The 1,552-nt window shown below is 39.4% G+C and overlaps 1 protein-coding gene across 1 annotated transcript; it reads left to right on the top strand.

Moving 5' to 3' along the window:
• Window positions 1-602: 602 nt before the first annotated feature.
• Window positions 603-1,302, top strand: LOC108371793 (cytochrome P450 4d1-like; the record flags this gene model as incomplete). Its single annotated transcript, XM_017627398.1, has 2 exons — window positions 603-1,155; window positions 1,233-1,302. Coding segments are annotated over exons 1-2 (623 nt in total), but the record flags the coding sequence as incomplete, so codon positions are not given.
• Window positions 1,303-1,552: the final 250 nt, after the last annotated feature.

Consider the following 1,552-nt stretch of genomic DNA (forward strand, 5'->3'; position numbering starts at 1 on the left):
ATTCAGATTTTTTAGAAAAATTCCAAGTAGGCTTTAAAACTGCCCATTCAATTTTAGTATAACAAAGTGCAAGTTTGAAGTTGCTAAAAATTCGCATTAATTTTTTGGAATTTTTTTCACTCAGATAGTTCCATACAAAGTGTGTTCGACAATTATTTTTTGTATGGAGAAATTGCCAAAAATCAACGGGATTTTTTAGATACTTCGAACTTGCACTTTGTTATACTAAAATTGAATGGGCTATAAAACTGAATTTTTCTAAAAAATCTGAATAGAAAGTTTATTGAATTTTTCTGAGTTTTGCACAAAGTTTGCAAAAGTACGAACTATATTTTTATTAAAAAATATTGAAAATAAATTAGAATAAAAAGCTTTGCATGTATTGCGAAAATTTCTCTGTGCCCATACTTTTGTCCGGCACTGTATGTAGCTCGAGAATGTCCAGAAACAAGTATAAATGCTTCGGCGCGAACACTGCCCGCTAACAGTAATTTGTTGCTATTCAAAGCGTTTGGTTGGCGTTTTGTTTAAAGTTTAGTTTTTATTTCTTAGTGATTAATCAAATTTTAATAAAATAAACCACAAACAAAAAATACCAAAGGATGTTTACCATTATCGCCGTAATCGTAGTCAGCACGCTAGTCGCACTACTCACCTACGTCTATGCCAATTATGGACGTCGATACTCATTAGGCCGCCGATTTCGCGGACCACCAGCGCTGCCCATCATTGGCAATGCGCTACTCTTCCTAGACATCCAGCCAGACGAATTTATCAGCCGCCTCCTGGCGATGATCAAAGAATATGGAAAAACATTTCGCCTTTGGTTGGGCCTCGATCTCAATATTATGATGCACGATTTCCGCGATATTGAAATTTTGCTCAGCTCCCCAAAGTTTACCACAAAATCAGATCAATATCGCTTCTTGAAAGACTGGCTGCGTGATGGTCTGCTACTGTCGAATGGACGCAAATACCAACAACGACGAAAGCTGGTAACACCTGCATTCCACTTCAAGATGATGGAAGGTTTTTTGAACTGCTTTCACGAGCATTCCGGGGTGTTGGTGAAGCAAATGAGAAAGATATGTGCTGAAAGGCGGTCGTTTGAGCTGCTGCATACGGTGGGTCTCTGCATGTTGGATACAATTTGTGGTAAGTGATTGCGTGGAAGCGGAATGAGTGAAAATATTGAATCATTTGTGGCCTTTTGCTCGTTGATGTCTTCGCAGACACAGCAATGGGTGTGCATACGCAAGCGCAACGCAATGAAGACTCGGAATATGTAAGAGCACTGAGAAGGTGAGTTAGTATAAAAATATGTAAAAGTCACTAGTGTAAATGCAATCACAGTGAACAACGAGTTTATTGACTTTCCGAAATGAGGATGAAGCCATTTGCTCGTCCGAGGTTTGTAAGATGGAATGGACGAAGTAAGAAACCTAGTGGCAGAGTGGTCTTAGAACTTTCTCGAAATTCCGTTGCTTCAATAGCAATGCCGAGAGCTTAGGAGACCAGAACAGCTTCCAGAGTCGACACCTTGCTCCGGCTA

Source organism: Rhagoletis zephyria, unplaced genomic scaffold, assembly GCF_001687245.7.
Source record: "Rhagoletis zephyria isolate East Lansing unplaced genomic scaffold, Rhagoletis_zephyria_1.1 Rzeph_scaffold_05225, whole genome shotgun sequence".
In the NCBI taxonomy this organism is placed as follows: Eukaryota; Metazoa; Arthropoda; class Insecta; order Diptera; family Tephritidae; genus Rhagoletis; species Rhagoletis zephyria.